Below are 25,365 nucleotides of genomic sequence, written 5' to 3'. Positions count from 1 at the left end.
CCCAATGATCTCCCTCCTGGCACTTATCCGTGTAAGCGGAACAAGTGCTACACATGCCCTTACACTTCCTCCCTTACCACCATTCAGGGCCCCAAACAGTCCCTCCAGATGAGGCAACACTTCACCTGTGAGTCGACTGGGGTGATATACTGCGTCCGGTGCTCCCGATGTGGCCTTTTGTATATTGGCGAGACCCGACGCAGACTGGGAGACCGCTTTGCTGAACATCTACGCTCTGTCCGCAGAGAAAGCAGGATCTCCCAGTGGCCACACATTTTAATTCCACATCCCATTCCCATTCTGACATGTTTATCCACGGCCTCCTCTACTGTAAAGATGAAGCCACACTCAGGTTGGAGGAACAACACCTTATATTCCGTCTGGGTAACCTCCAACCTGATGGCATGAACATCGACTTCTCTAACTTCTGCTAGGCCCCACCTCCCCCTCGTACCCCATCTGTTACTCATTTTTATGCACACATTCTTTCTCTCACTCTCCTTTTTCTCCCTCTGTCCCTCTGAATATACCTCTTGCCCATCCTCTGGGTCCCCCCCCCCTTGTCTTTCTTCCCGGACCTCCTGTCCCATGATCCTCTCGTATCCCCTTTTGCCTATCACCTGTCCAGCTCTTGGCTCTATCCCTCCCCCTCCTGTCTTCTCCTATCATTTTGGATCTCCCCCTCCCCCTCCAACTTTCAAATCCCTTACTCACTCTTCCTTCAGTTAGTCCTGACGAAGGGTCTCAGCCTGAAACGTCGACTGCACCTCTTCCTAGAGATGCTGCCTGGCCTGCTGCGTTCACCAGCAACTTTGATGTGTGTTGCATGAGGTTGCCTTGGCAGTCAAAGTGAAGGATAATCCAAAGAGCTTTTACAAGTATATTAAGAGCAAAAGGATTGTAAGGGATAAAATTGGTCCTCTTGAAGATCAGAGTGGTCGGCTTTGTGCGGAACCAAAGGAAATGGGGGAGATCTTAAATAGGTTTTTTGCGTCTGTATTTACTAAGGAAGCTGGCATGAAATCTATGGAATTGAGGGAATCAAGTAGTGAGACCATGGAAACTGTACAGATTGAAAAGGAGGAGGTGCTTGCTGTCTTGAGGAAAATTAAAGTGGATAAATCCCCGGGACCTGACAGAGTGTTCCCTCGGACCTTGAAGGAGACTAGTGTTGAAATTGTGGGGGCCCTGGCAGAAATATTTAAAATGTCGCTGTCTACGGGTGAAGTGCCGGAGGATTGGAGAGTGGCTCATGTTGTTCCGTTGTTTAAAAAAGGATCGAACAGTAATCCGGGAAATTATAGGCCGGTGAGCTTAACGTCAGTAGTAGGTAAGTTATTGGAGGGAGTACTAAGAGACAGAATCTACAAGCATTTGGATAGACAGGGGCTTATTAGGGAGAGTCAACATGGCTTTGTGCGTGGTAGGTCATGTTTGACCAATCTGTTGGAGTATTTCGAGAAGGTTACCAGGAAAGTGGATGAAGGGAAGGCAGTGGATATTGTCTACATGGACTTCAGTAAGGCCTTTGACAAGGTCCCGCATGGGAAGTTAGTTAGGAAAATTCAGTCGCTAGGTATACATGGAGAGGTGGTAAATTGGATTAGACATTGGCTCGATGGAAGAAGCCAGAGAGTGGTGGTAGAGAATTGCTTCTCTGAGTGGAGGCCTGTGACTAGTGGTGTGCCACAGGGATCAGTGCTGGGTCCATTGTTATTTGTCATCTATATCAATGATCTGGATGATAATGTGGTAAATTGGATCAGCAAGTTTGCTGATGATACAAAGATTGGAGGTGTAGTAGATAGTGAGGAAGGTTTTCAGAGCCTGCAGAGGGACTTGGACCAGCTGGAAAAATGGGCTGAAAAATGGCAGATGGAGTTTAATACTGACAAGTGTGAGGTATTGCACGTTGGAAGGACAAACCAAGGTAGAACATACAGGGTTAATGGTAAGGCACTGAGGAGTGCAGTGGAACAGAGGGATCTGGGAATACAGATACAAAATTCCCTAAAAGTGTCGTCACAGGTAGATAGGGTCGTAATGAGAGCTTTTGGTACATTGGCCTTTATTAATCGAAGTATTGAGTATAAGAGCTGGAATGTTATGATGAGGTTGTATAAGGCATTGGTGAGGCCGAATCTGGAGTATTGTGTTCAGGTTTGGTCAACAAATTACAGGAAGGATATAAATAAGGTTGAAAGAGTGCAGAGAAGGTTTATAAGGATGTTGCCGGGACTTGAGAAACTCAGTTACAGAGAAAGGTTGAATAGGTTAGGACTTTATTCCCTGGAGCGTAGAAGAATGAGGGGAGATTTGATAGAGGTATATGAAATTATGATGGGTATAGATAGAGTGAATGCAAGCAGGCTTTTTCCACTGAGGCAATGGGAGGAAAAAACCAGAGGACATGGGTTAAGGGTGAGGGGGGAAAAGTTTAAAGGGAACATTGGGGGGGGCTTCTTCACACAGAGAGTGGTGGGAGTATGGAATGAGCTGCCAGACGAGGTGGTAAATGCGGGTTCTTTTTTAACATTTAAGAATAAATTGGACAGATACATGGGTGGGAAGTGTATGGAAGGATATGGTCCGTGTGCAGTTCAGTGGGACTAGGCAGAAAATGGTTTGGCACAGCCAAGAAGGGCCAAAGGGCCTGTTTCTGTGCTGTAGTTTCTATGGTTTCTATGATTTCATCTGCTGCCTTAGGCTCAGTTCATCTAATCCTGTAATCCTTGTCCATTGGTCATCAATTACCTCAAATACGGTAATTAATGTTCTACTCGAATTCTCCACCTGCTGTGATCTTCAGTATATCATCTTGCTATCTATATTCAATCTCACATCAAGAAACAGTAGCACATATTCTTGTGCTTGTTGACCTGCAGCTGAGACAGAATCATTCTGAAAGGAGATGTAGGAAAGGTTAAAGGGTAAAAACCTATCTCTGATATCTCCCATAAACTTTCTTCTACTGACCTTAAATTTTATGTCCTCCGATAATAAGGCATTGTCACTCTGTGTAAGACGGTGCTGGCTGGCTGTAGGAATAAAGCTATTTGAAAATCAAAACTTTATACCCAGGCACAAAGGTAATTCTTTTAATCACTGTGATACTAAAGGACATTATAACTTCTTCAGCAAATGAAAATAAATTGTTTCATTATATTCTGAATTCAGGCCATTAAACTTAAAGCAGCTTTCTTTTAAATAGTTTTCAGTTCAATTTGATTTTTGAAAAATCTTTAGTATCTTTTTGTTGAAAAATAATTCACTGTGATTGTGTAATTTGCAGTAGTCTTAATCTCAAAATTTACTGAAATGTGTAGTTCATGCTCAGAGAAACAATAAATTTTTGTTTCACTTTATGCTGTCCTGCTGCTGTGCTACAAGATGTTCTAGATCTTTTTCATACTGTGGTCCAACATTTAAATGATACCATACATTAAAATAGAATGCCTCCAGACTAACTTAATCACAGAAAATGTTTGAGGCCAATACTCACACGTCTAAGCTTCTAAACTTCTCTTTTGGAGAGGAAAAGAGCTGACTGGAGTATGTGCAATTAAAAATTTATTGCCAATGACAAATGAATCTTTTTCACCTGTTAATGGCAGGAGATGTATGACTATGTTGAAAATACAAAGTAAACAAATTGCTTGAACCTTCCACCATGGAGGTTATTTATAGATAGACATTGTATTTGTAAATTTTAGTGTTTCCAGATAAGTGGTGCAGCCCATTGTTGCACAACCAGAAATGGGATTATAATAACAGAGTGAGGGTATTCATTCCCTCAAGTCTTTGCCACCTCGTTTATTTAAATCATGATTCTGTACTTCAATTTCATTGTTTTTTGTTTCCTGTGTAAAAATTCAGTGATCTTATAAAAATGGAGTATTTTGAAAACTCAATACTGTTACAATGAACTGAGTGCTTGAAATCTTTAAAAGGGATGAGGGTCCTATTGTGAACTGGATGAAATGGTTGAATTCACCAAATAAACCAAAAACATAGCTTTTTCAGTTAAGGTATGTCTTCTGTAATATTCATGAATATGGTCTTTTGAGTGTTGTGGAAGTTGTAACAGTGAAGTTTGAGGCTACAGGTGAAAACTTCACCGTATGAATTAAATACAGTCTGCTTCTGTGCATAGATATGAGTAAATCCATTACAGTAGAGCATTTGTATTTCTAACTTCTCAGGTTCAACAGAAGATGACCTGGTTCTGGAAGTGGTGATTATGATTGGCACTGTGTCCATGGATGATTCTTGTGCAGCAATGCTGGCAAAATCTGGGATTATTCCAGCACTCATTGAACTTCTAAATGGTAAGGTTTGACAGAATATGTGTTTTGCCCTAATCAAGATGGTAAATATAGAGATAAATGGACCTCTTCCTAATTCAAATAAACATCAAACACAAACATACATTAGAAGTTCCTATGATGGTCTCACCTCAGTATTTATTAGTATAATGCAGTACATTGGTTTAATTCTAACATGAGTTGCAATGCCATTTAATCTTGCATGAGTACCATGTAAGTTTTCAAACGTAGTGGACTCCTACATTTTAGGGATATTCTGGTATTGCTTGTGTTTTTTTAAATTATTGATTGGACTAACAAATTGGCAATGGAAGCCTTAAGGATGATGATTTCTTAGTGCAATACATTGACAAACTAGGGTATAGGCAATTTGTAATGAGTCCAAGTTAACTGATGGCCTCGTTGTAAATAATTCCCAAAGGAAATTTCAAATGCAGTTTGATGGAGAGAAATTTGGGTCTGAAATTTCTGTTCTCAACTTAAATGTAGGCAATTGCAGTAGCATAACAACAGTGTTGGTCAAAGTGAACTAAGAAAATTTATGAAGAGGTAAAATGAGAGGTCAGCTAAAGCAGATGTTTGTGGACCTAAGACCATAAGACATAGGAGCAGAATTAGGCCACTCAGCCCATCAAGTCTGCTCTGCCATTCCATCATGGCTGATTCCTGATCCCATTCAACCCCATACGTCTACCTTCTTACTACATCATTTGATGCCCCAACCAATCAGGAAACTATCAACTTCTGCTCCAGTACACCCACAGACTTTGCCTCCACCGCAGTCTTTGGCAGCGCATTCCACAGATTCACTACTCTCTGGCTAAAAAGATTCCTCCTTACCTCTGTTCTAAAAGGTCACCCCTCAATTTTGAGGCTGTGTCAGCTAGTTCCTCATGCCCCCACCATAGGAAAGATCATCTCCACATCCACCTTACCTAGACTTTTCAACATTCAGTAAGTTTCAATGAGATACCCCCGCATTCTTCTAAATTTCAGTGTGTACAGGCCCAAAGCTGCCAAACACTCCTCGTATGTTAACCCCTTCATTCTCGGAATCATCCTTGTGAATCTCCTCTGGACTCTCTCCAATGACAACACATCCTTTCTGAGATATAAGACCCAAAGCTGTTGACAATACTCCCAAGTGTGGCTTGACTAGTATCTTATAAAGCCTCAGCATTACCTCCTTGCTTTTATATTCTGTTCCCCTTGAAATAACTTCTAACAATGCATTTGCCATCTTTACCACAGTCTCAGCCTGTAAATTAACCTTCTATGAGTATTGCACAAGGATTCTTAAGTCCTTCCACACCTCCAGTTTGAATTTTCCCCCCATTTAGATAATAGCTTGCATCATTGTTCCTTTTACCAAAATACATTATTAATTTCCCAACACTGTACAGATTTCCCCCGCCGATGGAAGGTAGAGCGTTCCATTGAAACGGTTCGTAAGCTGAAATGTCATAAAGTGAAGAAGCAATTACCATTTATTAATATGGGAAAAATTTTTGAGCGTTTCCAGACCCAAAATATAACCTACCAAATCATGCCAAATAACACATAAAACCTAAAATAACAGTAACATATAGTAAAAGCAGGAATGATATGATAAATACACAGCCTATAAAGTAGAAATACTTCTTGCAATCGTTGAAGTACTGTCTAGCGCAGCAAAAATCTCACGCATGCGCTCTCGGCAGAAGCACTCTCTCCAGTAACCTTTAAGCTATGAGGCTGCCAAATCGTACCAAATAACAAATCATACTAAATAACACAAAAATACACAGCCCATGTAAAGTAAAAATACTTTTTGCAATCATTGAAGCACAGTCTAGCGCAGCGAAAATCTCACGCATGCGCTCTCGGCGGAAGCACTGTTGGCGCAGGCGCTGTCGGCGGAAGCACTCTCTCCAGTAACCTTTAAGCTATGAGGCTGCCAAATCATACCAAATAACAAATCATACTAAATAACACAAAAATGCACAACCTATATGAAGTAGAAATAATGTATGTACAGTGTAGTTTCACTTATGGGAATTGGGATGGTGTGTTAGGCTGAGTCATCGGAAATTGGGGTGGTGGGAGGTAGAGGAGACTGGGGTGTCATCTCATCGTAGTCTATTTCCAATAGGGCAGCCAGGTCATCATCTTCCATGTCTGCCTGCCTCGATGTCGAAGGTCGAGGTTCGTCGTCTGCTGTGGCTGATGTGCAAGGCTTGAAAAATGACAGTATACTTGACTGCTGAGCCTCGCGCATTTTTAGATCATACAGTTCTTTGTAAGCACTCAAAACATCCTGCAAACCTGCCCTAAACCTACATGCCCTTTCAAAATTAAAGTCATACTTTTCTGCAATCATTGCAGTGCTGTCATTCACAGCGAAAATCTCACGCAACTGCTTCACGTTCAGTCCCTGGACGACTTCATTTTCGCTACTGCATTCGGTTTCGATTGTTATCCATTCCACTTGCAATTGCATCAGCTCTTCATCCGTCAATTCTTGGTCACGGGATGCCAAAACCTCTTCAACATCATCTTCATCAACTTCCACAAACCCAGCCTCCTTAGCCAAGCTCACTATTGTCGTATTTATTGTTGATTGTTCGAAGCCTTTAAAATCGTTCACTGCTTCGGGACATAGTTTCCTCCAAATGCCATTTCTCATCGAGACTGTTAGCCTGTCGAGAGCATCTCCAATGTTGGCGGTTGCCAGTTTTATATTGTAGTCTTTCCAGATCTCTCGCAAAGATGCTTCGGAGTTGCCTTCTCTGTCAATGGCACTTACAATAAAACGGATCACATTTTGCGTATAGTAAGTCTTAATTGTGGCTATTAGGCCTTGGTCACATGGCTGCAGCAACGATGTCGTATTCGGCGGTAAGAGCGCAACACGAATGTTACTGCCATACTCGGTAATGTCAGGCGGATGAGCAGCACAATTATCGACAATCACAAGACACCTATTATCGAGGTTATTTTCTGTACAGTATTTTTCAACAGAAGGACTAACGTATCTGCTCATGTACTCAGAAAAAAGCACCTGGGTGTTCCAACTGCTTGGACGTGAACGGAACACAACGGGAAGTGTTTTCTTATCAATGCCTTTAAGTGCCCTCGGATTTTCTGAATGGTACACTAGTAGAGGCTTAGTGGCGTTAATAATAGGCATTAGGGTAAACCTGTCCTTCGATGCCTTGTGTCCCTTAGCCTGCTTTTCTTCTTTCAAAATAAATGTTTTACTCGGCAATTTTTTCCAATAAATTGCAGTTTCGTCACAGTTAAACACTTGCTTATACGAATAACCACCTTCTATAATTTTCTTCAGTTCTGCTGGGAACCTTTCAGCAGCTTCAGTATCAGCCGAAGCACTCTCTCCAGTAAGCGTTAAACTATGAAGCTGCCCTCGCCTCAGAAACTGATCAATCCACCCGTGACTACCTTTAAATTCCACTTTCGCAATACTTTCATCACCATCGGCCAGTGCTTTCTGTTTCAGCTTATTAAAAAGACTGACTGATTTCTCCTTAAGTATAAGATAACTTAAAGGAACACCACGTTTTATACACCTATCAATCCACTCAAGCAATAAACTTTCCATTTTATCCATTACTGGATGCCGACTAAGAGAGACCACTTTGCTACGAGCAGAACCAACAGTAACATCGGCAGCTTTCAAGATTTTTTCTCTCTGCATATAAATAGTGCAAATGGTGGATGCAGGCAAGTTCAACGTGCGGACAATGTCCTTACTTCGTTCACCACGATCGAAATGCTTAATTATGTCTAGTTTTACGCTAAGTGTAACACCCTTACGAGCTCTTTTAGGCTTTTCCGATACCTTTGAACTCATCTTGCTAACGGATGCACAAAATAAATCGAGATAAAGCTTGTGTTTAAGCAATGGCGGCTAGAATGCAGTTCTGGGGGAGGAGCTTGGCTGCTTGGGGCAAGCACTGCTTTTTTTTTGCATGCCACCATTTTTCGCGCGCTGCTTTTTTCGTAACAGTGAAAAAACCTTCTGTTAGCGCAAGCAGGGTACTAATGGAGCTCTTTCGTAACAGTGAGGTTTCGTAAAGCGAACGTTCGAAAAGCAGGGGACACCTGTATTCCATCTGCCACATTTTTGCCCATTCTTCAAATTTGTCTAAGTCAACCTACAATTGCATTGCTTCTTCAGCACTGCCTACCCCTGCACACCTATCTTTGTATCATCTGCTAACTTTGCCACAAAGCCATCAATTCCATTATCTAAATCATTGGCAAACAATGTGATAAGTAGCAGTCCCAATACTGACCCCTGAGGAACACCTCTAGTCACTGGCAGCCAACCAGAAAAGGCCCCCTTTATTCCCACTCACTGACTGCTGTCTGTCCGCCATTCCTCTGTCCATGCCAGTATCTTTCCTGTAATGCCATAGGATTTTATCTCGTTAAGCAGCCTCGTGTGGCACCTTATCAAATGCCTTCTGAAAATCCAAGTAAGTGACATCTACTGCCTCTCCTTGTTACTTCCTTGACAAACTCTAACAGATTTGTCATGCAAGATTTTCTCTTTACAGAAACCGTGCTGACTTTGACTTATTTTGTCATTAGTCTCCAAGTACCCGGAAACCTCATTCTTAATAATAGACTCCAATACTTCCCCAACTATTGAGGAAATTATAGACTAACTGGACTATAATTTCCTTTCTTTTGCCTTCCTCCTTTGTTAAAGAGTGGAGTGACATTTGCAATCTTTCGTTCCTCTGGGACCATGCCAGAGTCAAGTGATTCTTGAAAGATCATGACCAATGCATGTGTTATCTCTTCAGTTACCTCTCTCAGAACTCTGGGGTGTAGTTCATGTGGTCCAGATGACTTATCCACCTTAAGACCTTTGAATTTGCCTTGTGCTTTTTCCTTTGTAATAGCAATGGCGCTCACTCCTGCATCTGACACTCTTGGACCTCTGGCATGCTGCTAGTATCTTCCACAGTGAAGACTGATGCAAATTACTTATTAAGTTCATCTGCCATGTCTTTGGCCCCCATTACTACCTTACCGGTATCATTTTCCAGTGGTCCAATATCAACTCTCACCTCTCTTTTAGTATCCTGTTTTATATTATTGGCTAGCTGCCATCATATTTCATCTTTTCCATTCTTATAGATTTTTTGCCTGTTGTTGGATTTTAAAAGTTTCCCAGTCATCCCACTCACTCTTGCTACGTTATATGCTTTTTCCTTGTCTTTTATGCTATTCTTAATTTTCCTTGTCACCCATGGTTGCCTACCCTTACCATTTGAGAGCTACTTCTGTGGAACATATCTATCCTGCTCCTTGTGAACTATTCCCAGAAACTTCAGCTGTCTCTGCTCTGCCATCATCCCTGCCAGTGTCCTCCTCCAGTCCACCTGGGCAAGCTCCTCGCTCATGCCTCTGTAGTCCCGTTTATTCCATTGAGATAATGATAAATGTGACTTATGCTTCTCCCTCTCAAGTTGCAGTATGAATTTAATCATATTATGAATCTGCCTCCTAAGGATTCCTTTACGTTAAACTCCCAAGCAAGATGTGGGTTATTACACAACACCTAATCTAACTAAGGTAGCCTTCCCCAAGTAGACTCAAGCATAAGCTGTTCTAAAAAGCAGTCTTGTAGGCATTCAGCAAAATCCCTCTGCTGTGATCTAGCACCAACCTGATTTTTCCAATCCCTTTGCATGTCGAAGTCCCCCATTACAATTATGACATTACCCTTATTACATGCCTTTTCCAGCTCCCTTTGCAATCTCAACGCCACATCTTTGCTACTATTTGGAGGCCTATATATGAATCCCATAATGCTTTTTTCACCCCTGTAGTTCCTTGACTTCACCCACAAAGATTCAACATTCACTGACCCATGTCTAAAGATGTAATTCATTTCTAAAGGTGTAATTCCATCTCTTACCAACAGGCCACACCACCACCTCTACCTTCCTGCCTGTCCTTTCAGTATAAAGTATATTCTTTGATGTTAGGCTCCCAACTATGGCCTACTTTCAGCACGACTCAGTGATGCCCACAACGTCATACCGACCAATCTATAATTGCGCCACAAATTTGTCCACCTTATTCTGAATGGTATGTGTATTTAAATACAGCACCTTCAGTCTTGCATTCTTCGCCCTTTTGAATTTTGCCTCTGTGGTACAGTTCAACTCTTTGCTCTGTCTGCATTTGTACCCAGTCAAGGGCTTGTCCTTTGTTACATTCATGTTATACCCATCATCTACTTGTAAACCTGCTGGCTTATCCTCAATTCTATCGTACTGGTTCCCATCCCCCTGCCATATTAGTGTAAACCACTCCCAACAGCTCTAGTAAACCTGCCCACAAGATAAATTGGTCTCCCTGGGATTCAAGTGCAACTGTTCCCCTTTGTACAGGTCGCACCTGTCCCAGAAGAGGTCCCAATTATCCAGAAATCTGAATCCCTGCCTCCTGCCCCAATTCTTCGGCATTTATCCGCCACCTTATTCTATTCCTTTCTTCACTGTCATGTGGCACGGGCAGCAATCCTGAGATTATTACCCCTGAGGTCCTGCTTCTCAACTTCCTTCCTAACTCCCTGTATTCTGTTTTCAGAGCTTCCTCCCTTTTTCTACCTATGTCATTGGTCCCGATATCTACCACGACTTCTGGCTGCTCATTCTCCCTTTTCAGAAACATCGCGGACCTTGGCACCTGGGAGGCAAACTACCATCCGTGTTTCTTTTTCATGTCCACAGACTCGCCTATCCATCTATTTATTTCATAAATTTCAGCAAAGGTATATTAATGTGAGAGGAGAAAAGGCTCGATTAAATGGATACACCATCCACAGCTAATTATAGACGTTAAAGCTGATATGAGGATTAAAAAAAGAATCATACAATACTAGGAAGGTAAATGGCAGGCTAGGAATTTTGTAGATGTAGTGTATTTAGACTTCCAGAAGATATTGATAATGGGTGGGAAGATGGTGGAGCAGTTTCTGAGCTGCTGCCTCACAGCTCCAGAGAACAAGGTTTCATCCTGACACTACTGCTGTTTTGTGTGGAGTTTGAACATTTGCTGTATGAACATATAGATTTCCTTCTAGTGGTCTGAATTCCTCCCCCTACTCAAAAAAGTATACAGCTTGGTCCAGTGATTACTATAAATTTAAGTTAGGTGTAAATTAATAGCAAAAAGGAGGAGTCAATGAGCATGGATAAGAAAGTTATAAGTTGCATCTTTAGAGGGAAATAAGGAGATGGGAATAGGCTTCATTGGATTGCTGCCATGCACCCCATAAGTCTCAGGATACAGGAAGATACTATTGTCTGCGATGTGGAGAAATCTCTTTGTTCAGGTTGGTGATCTGTCTTCACTAGGGAAGACACAGACAATCTCCCAGATGTAATAGTGGCCAGAGGACCTAGGGTAATGGAGGAACTGAAGGAAATTCACTTTAAGTAGGAAATGGTGTTGGGTAAAATGATGGGACTGAAGGCTGATAAATCCCCAGGGCCTGATGGTCTGTATCCCAGGGTACTTAAGGAGGTGGCTCTAGAAATCGTGGATGCATTGGTAATCATTTTCCAATGTTTTACAGATTCAGGATCAGTTCCTGCGGATTGGAGGGTGGCTAATGTTATCCCACTTTTTAAGAAAGGAGGGAGAGAGAAAACAGGCAATTATAGACCAATTAGTCTGATGTGAGTGGTGGGGAAGATGCTGGAGTCAATTATAAGAGATGAAATAGCTGCATATTTGGATAGCAGTAGCAGGATAGGTCCGAGTTAGCATGGATTTACGAAGAGGAAATCATGCTTGACTAATCTTCTGGAATTTTTTGAGGATGTACCTATGAAAATGGACATGGGAAAGCCAGTGGATGTAGTGTACCTGGACTTTCAGAAAGCCTTTGATAAGGTCCCACATAGGAGGTTAGTGGGCAAAATTAGAGCACATGGTATTGGGGAAGGGTACTGACATGGATAAAAAATTGGTTAGCAGACAGGAAACAAAGAGTAGGGATTATTGGGTCCTTTTCAGAATGGCAGGCAGTGACTAGTGGGGTACCGCAAGGCTCGGTGCTGGGACCGCAGCTATTTACAATATACATTAATGATTTAGATGAAGGGATTAAAAGTAACATTAGCAAATTTGCAGATGACACAAAGCTGGGTGACAGTGTGAAATGTGAGGAGGATGTTATGAGAATGCAGGATGACTTGGACAGATTGGGTGAGTGGGCAGATGCAGTTTAATGTGGATAAATGTGAGGTTATCCACTTTGGTGGCAAGAACAGGAAGGCAGATTACTATCTGAATGGTGTCAAGTTAGGAAAAGGGGAAGTACAACGAGATCTAGGTGTCCTTGTTCAACAGTCACTGAAAGTAAGCATACAGGTACAGCAGGCAGTGAAGAAAGCTAATGGCATGTTGGCCTTCATAACAAGGGGAGTTGAGTATAGGAGCAAAGAGGTCTTCTGCTGTTGTACAAGGCCATGGTGAGACCCCACCTGGAGTACTGTGTGCAGTTTTGGTCTCCAAATTTGAGGAAGGACATTCTTGCTATGGGGGGAGTGCAGCATAGGTTCACTGGGTTAATTCCAGGGATGGCGGGAATGTCACATGTTGAAAGATTGGAGTGACTGGGTTTGTATACACTGGAATTTAGAAAGATGAGAGGGGATCTGATTGAAACATATAAGATTATTAAGGGATTGCCCACGCTAAAGACAGGAAACATGTTCCTGATGTTGGGGGAGTCCAGAACCAGAGGCCACAGTTTAAGAATAAGGGGTTGAGGAATAAGAGGTTAAAATGGAGTTGAGGAAAAACTTTTTCACACAGAGGGTTGTGGATCCATGGAATGCTCTGTCTCAGAAGGAAGTGGAGGCCAATTCTCTGGATTCTTTGCAGAAAGAATTAGATAGAGCACTTAAAGATAGCAGAGTCAAGGGATATGGGGAGAAGGCAGGAACAGGGTACTGATTGTGGATGATCAGCCATGATCACAGTGAATGGCGGTGCTGGCTCAAAGGGCCGAATGGCCTACTCCTGCACCTATTGTCTATTGGCCATATAAAGTTCACCATTATAGAAGGCAGTGGAGACTAAGGCATTTGAATATATTTAAGAAGTTTGTAGACTGATTTATAGATAGAAAAGATATCAAGGAATATGATGGAAAATGGCAGCCAACATTATTTTGAATAGTGGAACAGTCTTGAAGGAAGATTTCCAGTGTATGCAGAATCTCTTGTGTGTATGGCCCATTGTTGCATTTTCTCTGTTTATATCCATGTTTATAAACAATGAGTAGAGATAAATGGGTTATTTCTGATTGCAACCAATAACTAACAGGATGCCACAGAAATCTGTGTTGGGGCCTCAAGTATTTACAAGGTACATTGATAATTTGAATGAAGTGACCAAGTGTAATGTAGCAATATTTTCTGATGATACAAAGACAGATTGCTTGGCAAGAATGAGAACGCAAATAACTTGCAAGGCAATGTTTGATATGTTCACCGAGTTGGGAAGAAGTTGGCAAATGGAATATTATTTTCAAAAATGTGAGATCATACAACTTGCAAGAAAAAAATGCAAAAGCAGACTCGAGTGAGACTAAAAATGTTGTAGTGTAAAGGAGGAATCTTGAGTCCCAGTGCATGAAACACTGCTAGAATGCTGGAAGTGCATATGGAATGTTACTTTATTTTGCAAGGGCTATGTAATATAAGAATAGAGACATTTTAATACAACTTTGCAGAATATTGATACCTTTGTAACTGAGTACTGCTTGGTCGCTACATTGATGGCAGTGAGGAGAAGGTTCACTAGGTTGATTCCCAAGATGGAGTTCTGAAGGGTCTTGACCCAAAACCCAAAACTTCAACTGCCCATTTCCCTCACAAAATTCGGACTGACTAGCTGAGTTCCTTCAAGATAATGACAAAATAAGAGAGGCAAAGAATGGCTGTTCCTATTGTTTAATGTTACAAAGACTAAGGACACTGATTTGTAGTTTGAGTAAGTAATTGTGTGCAGTTTAAGGGGGGGGGAACAAATACGAAAAATAACCATTTATTGCTAACAACTTGCGATTTGGAAGATGGCGGGCATGGAGATCATCAATGATTTCAAAAGGACATTGGAAACCTCGAGGGAAATAATTTTTCAGGCCTATCGAGTAAAGAAGGGGAGGGAACTAATTGTTTTACAGAGAGCATGGACTCCGACAGAACAGCAGTATTGACACTGGTGCTGGCTCTAACAATTAAAATTTAGTTGATAAGCCCTTGTGACTCTCTATTTTGCTTCTTTGTCTAAGATTTTGGTTATCTAAGTTTGGTTGACATCTTTTCAACAATCCCATAGGTACTGATCTCTGGGAGATTTTACTTTTATAAGTGCAAGTTATGATCGTAAACTCCTTTGACTTGTATAGTTTTATTCTTTCCAATAGACAAACAAGAAGATGATGAATTTGTTTGCCAGATTGTATATGTCTTCTATCAAATGGTTTTCCATCAAGCTACCAGAGATGTAATTATAAAAGAAACACGTATCCTTTCTGAGTAAGATTTCTTTTGACAGTTCTATTTAGTACTTGTCATAATCTGATCCAGAAGAAAAGGACACAATATAAAACATTAAATTTGGTTAATTATTGGTACTGTTCCAAAGCCTGGCTCTTTGGACCAAAACTTAACTAGTTTTTTTACAGATGAAAATGTGCTGCAGCAGCTTATATTTTAGAAATAATTGATTATTAATACAGCAAAAATGATAGGCTGTCTGTGAACTTGGTTAAAATAGACCAAATACTGGATTTAGAAATGAGTGAACAAATTTTTGTTGATTGTCAATACTATATTTAAAAAAACGGTACGGCAGTTTCATAGTCTGGGTAGTTGCAAGGTAAGTAGTTACATTTTATTAATTTTATAATTATTTTAATTTGTGCCACATGAATATCAGATTGCTTCCATGCGTCTCTGGAGGGAATCTTCAAATATTTCCATCAACAGCTGAAATCCACAGTCACAGCCATGGGTACTTCAGTAAGCAGTATCATGTTAAGATGTTTAAAAATATCTATCAAAGGCATACTAGTCTTGAATGTAGATTCCTTTAAGAAAATGTAAGTGGGGATGTGACGCCAGTTGACAGATATGATTGAAATGCAGAGGACTTAGATTTCCACTCCTGACTATCCTGTTGGCGAATGTGCAGTCTCTGGAAAATACAGTTGATGACCTCAGAGCAAGATTGCTGTACCAGATGGACATCAGGGCCTGCTATGTACTCTGCTTCATGGAAACATGGATACTTCCCGCCATTTCGGACATAGCACTGCATTATCATTTCAATGGCTTCATCATTTTTCTGCAAAGACAGGACAGCTCAATCTTTTAAAGGTAGGAGGTGGAGTATGCTTTATGATTAACTCGTTGTGGTGCACAAACGTGGCGGTTCTGTCTAAGTCCTCACTCGAGCTGGAACATCTGAAATCAAATGTCATCAAATTTATCTGCTGAGTTAATTTTCTGCTATCATCCTGGTAGCGGTGTACATTCTACTTCAGGCCACTGTAAGGCAGGCACAGGAGAAGCTGAGCACCATAATCGTAAGACATGAAACGGTGCACCCTGATGCCTTCCATGTCATTGCAGAGATTTCAACCAGGCCAGCTTGAAGAAGCCTCTGAACAACTCCCACCAACATATCACTTGTGGAACCAGGGGAGCCAATACATTTGACCACTTACACCACCATGAAGAATGCTTACTGTGCCATCCGACACCACACTTTGCAAAGCTTGATCATCTGGAGTGTACTTTTACTCCCAGCAGATAGGCAGAGACTAAAGACTGTAGAACCAGTGCTGAGGACCACTAAGGTCATGGGGGGTGGAGGACCATGTGCAGGAATGCTTTTGAGTCTGTAGACTGGACAGTGTTCAAGGATTCATCTTTGAGGATGAATACACCACAGTAATCGCTGGACGTGTGTGGATGAGTATGTGCCTTTGAGAACATACCTGGAGTTACCCAAACCAAAAGCTGTGGATGAACCAGGAGATAAGTAGTCTGCTGAGTTAGGTTTGTGGCATTCAAGACAGGTGATCCACAACTATACAAGAAGTCCAGATTCAACCTATGGAAGGTTATTTTAAGAGAGGGAAAAAAGGTAATAGTGATTAAGTTTCGAGACAGAATTGGAAGCTCATCAGCTCTGGTAGAGTTTGCAGGTCATTACAAAGCGAAACCTAACAGGAATGGATGTGATGCTTCACTCCCATGTGAGCTCAATGTTTTTTATGTACACTTTGAAAGGAAGGATAAAACTACCCTTGTGTGAATCCCTGCAGCATATGGTGACCCTGCCTCGGAGGCTGATGTCAAAACAACTTTCAAGAGGGTGAACCCTCGCAAGGTGCCAGGCCCCAATGATGTACACGGTAGGGCTCTGAAAACCTGTGCTGACCAACTGCTGGGCGTGCTGAAGGACCTCTTCAATCTCTCACTGCTGCATTTGGAGGTTTCTACCTGCATCAAAAGGGTAACAATCATACTAGTGCCCAAGAAGAGCAGGGAGAGCTGCCACTACGACTGTCATATCTACTATAACACTCACATCTACTATGATGAATTGCTTTGAAGGGTTTGTCATGGCTAAAATCAACTCCTGCCTAAGCAAGGACCTGGACCTGCTGCAATTTGCCCATCACCACAATAGGTCTACAACAAATGCAATTTCACTGGCTCTCCACTCAGCCTTGGATCACCCAGACAATAGTAATTTCTTTGACAGGCTACTGTTTATTGACTACAGCTCAGTGTTTAATGCAATCATACCCTCAATTCTAATCAGCAAGTCCAAAACCTGGGCCTCTGCACCTCCCTCTGTAGCTGTTTCCTTGACTTCCTCACTGGGAGACCACTGTCTGACGATCGAAAATAACATCTCCTCGCTGACAGTCAACACTGACGCACCTCAAGGATGTGTATTTAGCCCAGTGCTCTGCTCTCTACACCCACAATTGTGTAGCTAGGCACAGATCAAACAGCATTTATAAATTTGTGGATGACAAACAATTGTTGGCAGAATTTCAGATAGTAATGAGGATGTGTACAGGAGCAGGATAGATCACTGGTTGATTGGTGTCACAGCAACAACCTTGCACTCAACATCAGTAAGACCAAGGGATTGATTGTGGACTTAAGGAAGGGGTAGTCAAGGAAGCACATCCCAGTACTCATTGAAGGATCAGAAGTGGAAAGGGTTAGCAGTCTCAAATTCCAGGGTGTCAATATCTCTGTCAATATTCTTAGTCCAACATATTGATGCAGTTACAAAGATGGCATGCCTATGGGAGTTTAATTGGTATGTCACCAAACATACTCTCAAATTTCTCCATTCTAACTTGCTGCATCACTCTGCAGAATAGAGGGGCCTTGCCAATTCTCATTGCTACCGTCTAGGAGGTGGTACAGAAGCCTGAAGACATGCACTGAACCATCCCCTGAACCCTGAACCATCAGATTCTGAATGAACAATGATCCCATGAGCAACACCTCAGTATTTTACCCTTCACTTTTTGCACCACAGGTCCACAATCCCTTATCCGAAATTCTAAAATCAAAAAAGCTCCAAAAACCGAAGTTTTTTTTTCGCCAACAGCTGACGTCACTCAAGTGTGACGTGGCAGCACTAGCAGAGGCTGCCAGATGTCAGTTGTGGCTCAGCGCTCGTACTAGTTACACGTGCATTTGCTGTTCGCTGATATTTTGTGTTCACTGTTGACTTTGTGTTTAATTTCACTGTGAAAATGTCAAAAAGAGCTGCAGATATCCCTATGGGTAACAATGAGAAAAAGAGAAGAAAGCATCTATCATTATCAATAACACAGAAAGTGGAGTTATTGCCAAAGCTTAATGTGGTGTGTCTGTGCGGTGTCTTACTGAAGAATATGGTGTCGGAACTACCATTGTATATGATTTAAAGAAACAGAAAGACAGGTTAATAATGTTTTATAGTGACAGTGATATTCTACATTTATTCCAATAAGTCATTTACCATGTGTTTGATTTGGTTCGTTTGAAGCTGTATATTTTTATGTTTTATTGGAAGTTTTTTTCTTGTCTTTATTCCCTAAACAATACAATATAACTATTTACATAGCATTTACATTGTATTAGGTATTATAATCCATAGTCAGGGGAACGGACAGGAGATTCTGTGAGCCTGATAGAGATACCTGCATGGTGTGTTGCCTCCCAGGTGCCAGGGTACGGGATGTCTCGGATCGGGTCCAGAATATTCTGAAGGGGGAGGGTGAGCAGCCAGTTGTCTTGGTACATGTTGGTACCAATGACATAGATAGGACAAAGGAGGAGGTCCTGAAGAGAGATTTCCAGGAGTTAGGAAGGAAGCTGAGAAGCAGGACCTCCAGGGTAGTAATCTCGGGATTGGTACCTCTGCCACGTGCTAGCGAGGGCAAGAATAGTAGGATCAGGCAGATGAATGCGTGGCTGAGAGACTGGTGTAGGGGGCAGAGCTTCAGATTCTTGGATAATTGGGATCTCTTCTGGGGGAAGTATGACCTGTTCAAAAAGGACAGGTTACACCTGAACCCGAAGGGGACCAATACCTTGGTGGGAAAGTTTAATAGAGCTGTTAGGGAGGGTTTAAACTAATTTGGCAGGGGGACGGGAACCGGAATGACAGAGCGGAGGAAGGGGAGAACAGAAATAAATCTAAGATGGTGAGCAGTAAAGATATCAGGAAAGACAGGCCGGTGATGGGGCAAATTTGTAGCCATTGGGATGAGTTGCAGTGCAATAAAGTTGCAGTGAAATCAAAGCGAAAAGTACCAAATACTGGTCTTAAGGTGTTATACTTAAATGCACGCAGCATAAGGAATAAGGTGGATGATCTTGTCGTACAGCTACAGATTGGCAGGTATGATATTGTGGCCATCAGTGAGATGTGGCTAAAGGATGCATGTCTCTGGGAACTGAATGTCCAAAGATACACGGTGTGTTGGAAGGATAGGAAGGTAGGCAGAGGGGAGGCGTGGCTTTATTGGTAAGAAATGATATTAAATCATTAGAAAGAGGTGATATAGGATCGGAAGGTGCAGAATCTTTATGGGTTGAGCTAAGAAATTGCAGGGGTAAAGGACCCTGATGGCAGTTATTTATAGGCCTCCAAACAGCTGCAGTGATGTGGACTACAAATTACAACAGGAAATAGAAAAGGCTTGTCAAAAGGGCAGTGTTATGATAATTGTGGGGGATTTTAACATGCGAGTGGATTGGGAAAATCAGGTTGGCACTGAATCTCAAGAGAGAGAATTTGTAGAATGTCTGCGAGATGGCTTTTTAGAACAGCTTGCTGTTGAGCCCACTAGGGGATCGGCTGTACTGGATTGGGTATTGTGTAATGAACTGGGGGTGATTAGAGAGATTGAGGTGAAGGAACCCTTAGGAGGCAGTGATCATAACATGATTGAGTTCACTGTGGCATTTGAAAAAGTGAAGCCGAAATCTGATGTGTCTGTATTTCAGTGAAGTAAAGGAAATTACAGTGGCATGAGAGAGGAACTGGCCAAAGTTGACTGGAAAGGGACACTGGCGGGAAAGATGGCAGAGCAGCAGTGGCTGGAGTTTATGCGAGAAGTGAGGAAGGTGCAAGACAGGTATATTCCAGAAAAGAAATTTTCGAATGGAAAAAGGATGCAACTGTGGTTGACAAGAGAAGTCAAAGCCAAAGTTAAAGCAAAGGAGAGGGCATACAAGGAAGCAAAAATTAGTGGGAAGACAGAGGATTGGGAAGTTTTTAAAACCTACAAAAGAAAACTAAGAAGGTCATTAAGAGGGAAAAGATTAACTATAAAAGGAAGCTAGCAAATAATATCAAAGAGGATACTAAAAGCCTTTTCAAGTATATAAAGAGTAAAAGACAGGTGAGAGTAGATATAGGACCGATAGAAAATGATGCTGGAGAAATTGTAATGGGAGATAAGGAGATGGCAAAGGAACTGAACATGTATTTTGCATCAGTCTTCACTGAGGAAGACATCAGCAGTATACCGGACACTCAAGGGTGGCAGGGAAGAGAAGTGTGCGCAGTCACAATTACGACAGAGAAAGTACTCAGGAAGCTGAATAGTCTAAAGGTAGATAAATCTCCTGGACCAGATGGAATGTACCCGCGTGTTCTAAAGGAAGTAGCTGTGGAGATTGCGGAGGCATTAGCGATGATCTTTCAAAAGTCGATAGATTCTGGCATGGTTCCGGAGGACTGGAAGATTGCAAATGTCACTCCGCTATTTAAGAAGGGGGCAAGGAAGCAAAAATGAAATTATAGACCTGTTAGCTTGACATCAGTTGTTGGGAAGTTGTTGGAGTCGATTGTCAAGGATGAGGTTACAGAGTACCTGGAGGCATATGACAAGATAGGCAGAACTCAGCATGGATTCCTTCAAGGAAAATCCTGCCTGACAAACCTATTACAATTTTTTGGGGAAATTACAAGTAGGCTAGACGGGAGATGCAGTGGATGTTGTAGATTTGGACTTTCAGAAGGCCTTTGACAAGGTGCCACACATGAGGCTGCTTAACAAGATAAGAGCCCATGTAATTATGGGAAAGTTACATATGTGGATAGAGAATATGTGGCTGATTGGCAGGAAACAGAGAGTGGGAATAAATGGATCCTATTCTGGTTGGCTGCCGGTTACCAGTGGTGTTCCACAGGGGTCCTTGTTGGGGCTGCTTCTTTTTACATTGTACATCAACGATTTGGATTATGGAATAGATGGCTTTGTGGCTAAGTTTGCTGATGATATGAAGATAGGTGGAGGGGCCAGTAGTGCTGAGGAAATGGAGAGTCTGCAGAGAGACTTGGATTGATTGGAAGAATGGGCAAAGAAGTGGCAAATGAAATACAGTGTTGGAAAGTGTATGGTTATGCACTTTGGCAGAAGAAATAAACGGGCAGACTATTATTTAAATGGGGAATGAATTCCTAGTTCTGAGATGCAATGGGACTTGGGAGTCCTCGTACAGGACACCCTTAAGGTTAACCTCCAAGTTGAGTCGGTGTGAAGAAGGCGAATGTAATGTTGGCATTCATTTCTAGAGGAATAGAGTATAGGAGCAGGGATGTGATGTTGAGGCTCTATAAGGTGCTGGTGAGACCTCACTTGGAGAACTGTGGGCAGATTTGGTCTCCTCATTTAAGAAAGGATGTGCTGATGTTGGAGAGGGTACAGAGAAGATTCATGAGAATTGATTCCGAGAATGAGAGGGTTAACAGATGAGGAACGTTTGTCCGCTCTTGGACTGTATTCGTTGGAGTTTAGAAGAATGAGGGGAGACCTCATAGAAACATTTCGAATGTTGAAAGGCATGGACAGAGTGGATGTGGCAAAGTTGTTTCCTATGATGGGGGAGTCTAGTACGAGAGGGCATGACTTAAGGATTGAAGGGCGCCCATTCAGAACAGAAATGCGAAGAAATTTTTTTAGTCAGAGGGTGGTGAATCTATGGAATTTGTTGCCACGGGTAGCAGTGGAGGCCAAGTCATTGGGTGTATTTAAGGCAGAGATTGATAGGTATCTGAGTAGCCAGGGCATCAAAGGTTATGGTGAGAAGACGGGGGAGTGGGACTAAATGGGAGAATGGATCAGCTCATGAGAAAATGGCGAAGCAGACTGGATGGGCCGAATGGCCAACTTCTGCTCCTTTGTCTTATGGTTTATAAGTAATCTAGAGGTGATTTAAACTATACGGGAGGATGTGCATAGACTCTGAGCTCCGCTGGGTCTTAAAGTCCACCGCACTGAGACAGGTTAAATAAGGGACTTGAGCATACGTGTTTTTTGGTGTCTGGGGGGGCAGTCCCAGAACCAATAAGGAGGAATTCTGAAATCCGAAAAATTCTGAATTCCGAAATGCAACTGGCCCCAAGGATTTTGGATAAGGGATTGTAGGCCTGTACTTATTTAATTCATTTTGTGTATATAATTATGTATTGCAGAGTACTGCTGCTGCAAAGCAACATATTTCACAACATATGCCATTGATATTACACCTGATTCTGAAAATTCTTTGATAACTTGTTAAAATTGAACTGTTTATTTGATACTAAATACTGATAGTTCTGTTTAATATAATGTATTTTTTCATAATCATTAATATAAGGATGAAATGCTATCTCTGTGGAGAATTATGTTTTAGTTTTGAGTCTCTTGTTGAAAAAGTTGAAGAATGTATTTCTTTTTTGAAGAATATTATAAGTTTTACCCTACCTGAACAAACAAAGGTACAAGGATTCAGTAAGGCAGTTAAAAAGGAATCTGGTAGCGTTAAGAACAGATCTGGTCGCCATTTGGATGTAGAATTGTGTTCTTCTGTATCAAATAAATGTGGTTGCCATTGAGGTGTTTTATAACTTAATGACCTGATCCACCACTCACTCTATGACCATGGGCAGCCCAGGAGTCTAGTAATGATCCAGTGCAGAAACAGCTACAGTGGTTGCCCAGAATAAGGAATCAGCCAAAAATGAAGGCTACAATTTTGCTGACTATGTCTCATTGCTATAAACAGCAAAATGTTCTGCAAATAATTGAGCAGAGATCTCCCAGGCTCAATATAATGTCTGGAAATTCAATCATGTTTCCATCATTACCTGTTAAAAATTAAGGTATAAAAAGACAAACTGAGGAACAAATTGTGTATTTGAATGAAACATGGAACAAATTAACATATGACCAATACTACTATAGTACTATAAAACTATTTTAGAACTGTGTAGTAGTTCATAACAGTTATTGACAGAGGGATTAATCTATTGATGTTCCCATATTTTTTGAGTGACTTGTAAGTGAACAAATTCATCACAACACCTAGTGCAGGTAATGGTCAGTCTTCAAACAATGTTTTCAACGATTACATCCTCCAAATCTTCATTTCCACTGTAATATTTAAGACAATTGTCGACACCTCCAAATTCTTGATGGTTCCTAACCAGCTGAAGTAATGAAGTCATCTTTTATTTTCGTTCCCTGCTCTGGCGTCTCCAAGCCCAAATGTATGAAACTGCAGTAAGCAGAACAGTTCTGAATTGTCTTACTGCTTATTTCTCGCTATCAGTAACAAAAATCATTGCGTTTCTGAACAGAAACACATACAACTGACACAATTTAAAAACTTTTCACTCTAAGCATTGTGAAACATCTTAACCGTCACACGAGTGTACGTGGCTGATGCTAATTGGAACCTGTTGGCAACAGTATCCTACTCCAATTAAGTACGTATTGTCCCAAATAAACAAAGGGAAATCCGGCAATTGTGTTGATGTTGTTTTATAAGAGTTGTCCCAATTAAGTGGCTGCTCCGATTAAACGATGACCCAATGAACAGGAATCCCCTGTACTTCAGTTCAGTTTTTCATTTAAGATCAATTGCACTTATATTCAGCTAGCTATGCAATTTGCTTTCAAAGATTCATTGCTGTATTAAAGTAGTATTTAAGCCTTTGCCTTGCCTTTCAAGGCGTGAAACGAAAGACTGTGTGGTGCGCCACTCCTCACGCAGACAGTAGGTGGCTGTTGACTCACAAAGAGTTCATCCGCCCTTTGACAGGTTTTGTTTTTAGTCCTGCTGGGTGCCACACACCCTCCTCCCTGGTTAACCGAAGAGCACCAGGAGGTGTGCCGGTTGAGTCGCCGACAACCCGACCCAAGACAGGTAGTACTGGGCTACGTGGTACCAGTAGCAAGGCAAGGCCCTGACCTGACTCCCAAAGTAGTAGTAGTCATAAGCCTTTGAATTTTCCACAAAGTTTCACCATCCTGACTTTGACGAGCTATTCCTTGATTGTTGCTGATACAGAAATTGCAGAACTCCTCTTTTAATTTGACTGCAGCAGTTCAGTTTTCACAATGGCAATTAGAAATTTGCAATTAATGTGCAGACCTCACTCATAGATTAGGAAAAAAGTTGACAACATGGTACTTTTCCTTAATCTGTTCCCAGAAGCTCCAGCGTATTTGATTGATCTTATGCATGATAAAAATGCAGAGATACGGAAAGTCTGTGACAACACACTGGACATAATTGCGGTAAGGAAAAAATTATATCCTTTGTAGCACTCATTTAACAATTTTTATCTTTCGTTCAAGCACTTAAATGGAGATTTGTTTCTTATATGCCATGTTATGTGGAAAGCGGCCAGACAGTGAGTGGGCCAGTGAAAGAGTGGAGCTTTGAGGCTTTGACTCGAGAGGCTTCGACGAGAAGAGGCGGAGGACAAGCTTGCTCGCAGTTAGTCTTTACAATGCCTCCTGAGACGGTGATGTGCCTCTCATGTGAGATGTGGCAGTCTTGGGGGAATGCCCCTCTCCCGCAGAGTCACATCTGCCAGAAGTGCATATGGCTGGGAGATCTGGAGCAGCAGCTGGATGACCTTCGACTCATAAGGGAGAATGAGGCAGTCATAGATGAGAGCTACAGGGAGGCTGTCGGAAGCAGGTCGTTGGGTAACAGTCAGAGGGGGGAAAAGCGAAGGTGAGCAGACAGGTAGTGCAGAGCACCCCTGTAGGCATTTCCTTGAATAATAAGTTTACCGTCCTGCATACTGTTGGCGGGGCGACCGTCCAGGTGTGAGCAATGTTGGCAGGGCCTCCGGCACTGAGTCTGACCCCGTGGTGAGGAAGGTTGGGATGGAGAAGAGGAGAGCTGTCGTCATTGGGGTCTCTGTAGTCAGGGGAGCAGACAGGAGATTTTGTGGACATGAAAAGGACACCCGCATAGTTTGTTGCCTCCCGGCTGCCAGGGTCCGGGATGTCCCTGACTGGGTACACGACATCCTGGTATGAGAGGGAAGGCAACCAGAAGTCGTGATACATGTTGGTACAAACGACATAGGCGGGAAGAGGGATGAGGTCCTGAAGTGTGAGTTTCGGGAAATAGGCAGAAGGCTGAAGAACAGGACCTCAAGGGTGGCGTTCTCAGGATTGCTG

The 25,365-nt window shown here is 42.0% G+C and overlaps 1 protein-coding gene across 2 annotated transcripts in view; it reads left to right on the top strand.

Annotated features, from left to right (window-relative positions):
- The window catches only part of kifap3a (kinesin-associated protein 3a), a 250,021-nt gene that overhangs the window by 148,538 nt on the left and 76,118 nt on the right, over nt 1–25,365 (top strand). For both annotated transcript variants that reach the window (XM_063064071.1, XM_063064072.1), the window contains 3 exons: nt 4,203–4,328; nt 14,791–14,889; nt 24,380–24,465. In XM_063064071.1, coding sequence (XP_062920141.1) covers nt 4,203–4,328; nt 14,791–14,889; nt 24,380–24,465 — 311 coding nt within the window. The remainder of the gene's footprint in view (nt 1–4,202; nt 4,329–14,790; nt 14,890–24,379; nt 24,466–25,365) is intronic.

Source organism: Mobula hypostoma, chromosome 12 (genome assembly GCF_963921235.1).
Source record: "Mobula hypostoma chromosome 12, sMobHyp1.1, whole genome shotgun sequence".
Taxonomy (NCBI): Eukaryota; Metazoa; Chordata; class Chondrichthyes; order Myliobatiformes; family Myliobatidae; genus Mobula; species Mobula hypostoma.
This window is presented reverse-complemented; position numbering and strand designations above follow the sequence as displayed.